Source organism: Adiantum capillus-veneris, chromosome 7 (genome assembly GCF_014529385.1).
Source record: "Adiantum capillus-veneris isolate H3 chromosome 7, ASM1452938v2, whole genome shotgun sequence".
Classification (NCBI taxonomy): Eukaryota; Viridiplantae; Streptophyta; class Polypodiopsida; order Polypodiales; family Pteridaceae; genus Adiantum; species Adiantum capillus-veneris.
Genome location: NC_140937.1, coordinates 145684683 through 145687412, shown reverse-complemented (window position 1 = coordinate 145687412; position 2730 = coordinate 145684683). Strand labels below are relative to the sequence as shown.

Below are 2730 nucleotides of genomic sequence, written 5' to 3'. Positions count from 1 at the left end.
TTTAGTATATGTTATGGAGAGAGGCAGAAAATTAATTCACAAAATATTTTATGATTTGAAACATATATAAAGAAGAACACAATGATGAGAAGGATTGGAGCCTTCATATGGCATTGATTGATATCTCATGGTACATAATGTTTATTGTTAGTGCAATTGTTTTGTAATTACATCAACGTCACGTAGGAGAATTTTCACTCCGATAGTTGAGCGTGCGCATGACAGTGCAACATACAGTTGTCCATGAGTGAAGATCGGTGTCACCAGGTATAGGCCCAACATGGTAATGCTTTGGCCATGCGACTTATTTATCGTCATACACAAAGAAGGATTGGAACCTTCATATGGAAATCCACAGAGTTTTCCGCCACAGAGTGAGCACTAAAGTATTGCACAACATCACCTTTCATTGTGTACAGGGCCTTAGCATTGACAATATCAACTTCAGAGTTTTTTGGAGCAAGGATGGCCCGCTCTCTGAAGTATTCTGCATGGACCACATCTTTATCAATTTCTGAATAGATGCAACCTATAAATACATCCAATGAGGATGAAGAAAGCACCATGTGACGAGCGATTTCTATCATTTGTTCATCACCAATTGTCAAAGTCCCATTTCCTACATCCATAAGCCATTCTCTATAGGCAGAACTTGCAACATCACCACCTCCCACACGCATGTTATGTGCCAATCTAAGAATCTTCACACGATTCCAAAAGTGCGATCGACAAAGTGTAGCATCAACAATGTCAGCACGCACTCCCTGGAACACCACTGGTAAGATCTATCTGAAATCTCCCCCAAGAAGCAACACTTTTCCACCAAATGGATTTGTTGAACACATGATATCTTGCAAAGACCTGTCCAAAGCTTCGAAGGCATATCGATGCATCATAGGAGCGTCATCCCACACAATAAACTTGCACATTCTAAGCAATTCAGCAAGTTGACCTTGAACAGGGATATTGCATGTGCTACAACTATCAAGGTCCAAGGGTATCTTGAATCTAGAATGTGCAGTGCGTCCATTTCCCAATAGCAATGCTGAAATACCAGAAGATGCTGTGGCCAATGCAACTTCTCCTTCTCCACGCACATGTGACAACAAACAATTATATAAATAAGTTTTCCCAGTCCCTGCAGGACCATCTAGGAAAAAAATAGCCCCACCATCAATAGTCAATCCATGCAACACTGCCTCAAAAGCAATCCTTTGATCTTCATTTAGACTCTGCTCCATTTCACGTGACACGGATAGCTCTTGCATTGTGTCAAGGCATTGCTCTTGGAAAAGCAAGCTATTTTCATCACGTGTCACAAAGCGTTCATCAGGCATTGGAATTCCAGGAAATTCAGTTAAACTTCGTCCAAAAGTACCAAGAATGCTATGCAAATCTCTCAACGCATACCCTTCAGCAACCTGTGTACAACCATCTAACGACTCATATCTCCTCTCCAACATGTGTTGATAGTCCTCATACAAAAAACGTCGAAATCTTTCCCATAAGAGATGAGGGGAGGAGGGTTCACAAAACAATAGAATGGTCACAAACAAATGTCTCAATTGCAAGCCTGTATGTGTACTGCAAGCTTCCTCCATGCATCCGAACCATTCCCCATCATCTTCCAAGATACCCCTTGCAATGCATGCTGCCTTGAATGTTGGAAACAATACACCATTTGCGGAGCGTAGATCCTCAAATGATTTACATCCTTTACAAATAGTCAAAAGTAAACGGACATAATATCGTTCACCTGTAGAGGGCTACACAAAATACATCCGCCCAATAGTGTCCCCACGACGTCTCTTTGTCCATTTCTTGGAACCCGAATTCCACACCCACTTTTGAGGAAAATCGATGTACAAACTATCATTTGCTTCAGGATTCTCCAAGTTGCATGTGAACCACTTTGTCAAAGTGGTCTTCTCTGCATTATCTCTTTGCAAGACATCATTAAGTCTATCATTATCTCGAAAAGTCACCATTTGACCAGCCGGAACATGCACACTCAATCTCTGAACAACTGGTGCGTCATTGTGCAAAGGATATTCAAAAATTCTCCAGCAAGACTCAGATGCAGATACATAGCGGCCATCCGTGTACATGTCTATCTCATCAACGTTCACCCTTTTTGCATCACGTACCGATGTATGGAATCTTACAGTTGCCCTATCATGCCCCTTGTAGATGTACTTATAGACATACTTGACAGCTGAAATTGTCGAGCATACCTCAACATTGATATGTGCATTAAATAGTGTTGACAAAACAGGATTATATGGCACAACCCATCGGTTATCAATAGTAGAACCCCTAACGTTGGAGGTGAAGCCATTGTTTTCGTCGCACATAAATGGGGTAGCCATTATTATCCATGCTTGTTTGCTCACAAAATGAACGTGGATATTTTCTAATACATCGGCCATCAACCATTCAAGGAGATGACCTATTGAACTCACCGCATGGACCATGAATGTTACAACTAACAATGATATCATGCAGCATTGGAAATCGATTTTTATCTGGCAGCTCTGCACAAACCATCTTGTCATAGTCAAATGTTGATTGAGGCTTACATCGAGGATCTAGAATCAATAATGTATGAGAATGTGGCAAGCCTCTCTTTTGGAACTCCACGACGGACATGTAAGCCACCACTTTCCCAAAAATATCTTTCTTTAAGATATACTTCATCATGCTCGAGTGTTTCAAGAAGAAAACCCTGGT

The 2730-nt window shown here is 41.1% G+C and overlaps 1 protein-coding gene across 1 annotated transcript; it reads right to left on the bottom strand.

Moving 5' to 3' along the window:
- Positions 1-785: 785 nt before the first annotated feature.
- Positions 786-2369, bottom strand: LOC147454752 (uncharacterized). The gene is made up of 2 exons (XM_086517070.1): positions 1829-2369; positions 786-1714 (listed from the first exon to the last, which is right to left on the bottom strand). The coding sequence occupies exons 1-2, from the start codon at positions 2367-2369 to the stop codon at positions 786-788; spliced, it is 1470 nt and encodes a 489-aa protein (XP_086373196.1).
- Positions 2370-2730: the final 361 nt, after the last annotated feature.

What these genes read in the sequence shown, in the direction of transcription:
- LOC147454752 (XM_086517070.1), bottom strand. Translation starts at nt 2,369, where the DNA reads ATGGCTACCCCATTTATGTGCGACGAAAACAATGGCTTCACCTCCAAC. An exon ending in AAAGTGGGTGTGGAATTCGG is followed by an intron (nt 1,715 to 1,828) that starts GTTCCAAGAAAT and finishes CTATTTGTAAAG; the next exon opens with GATGTAAATCATTTGAGGAT.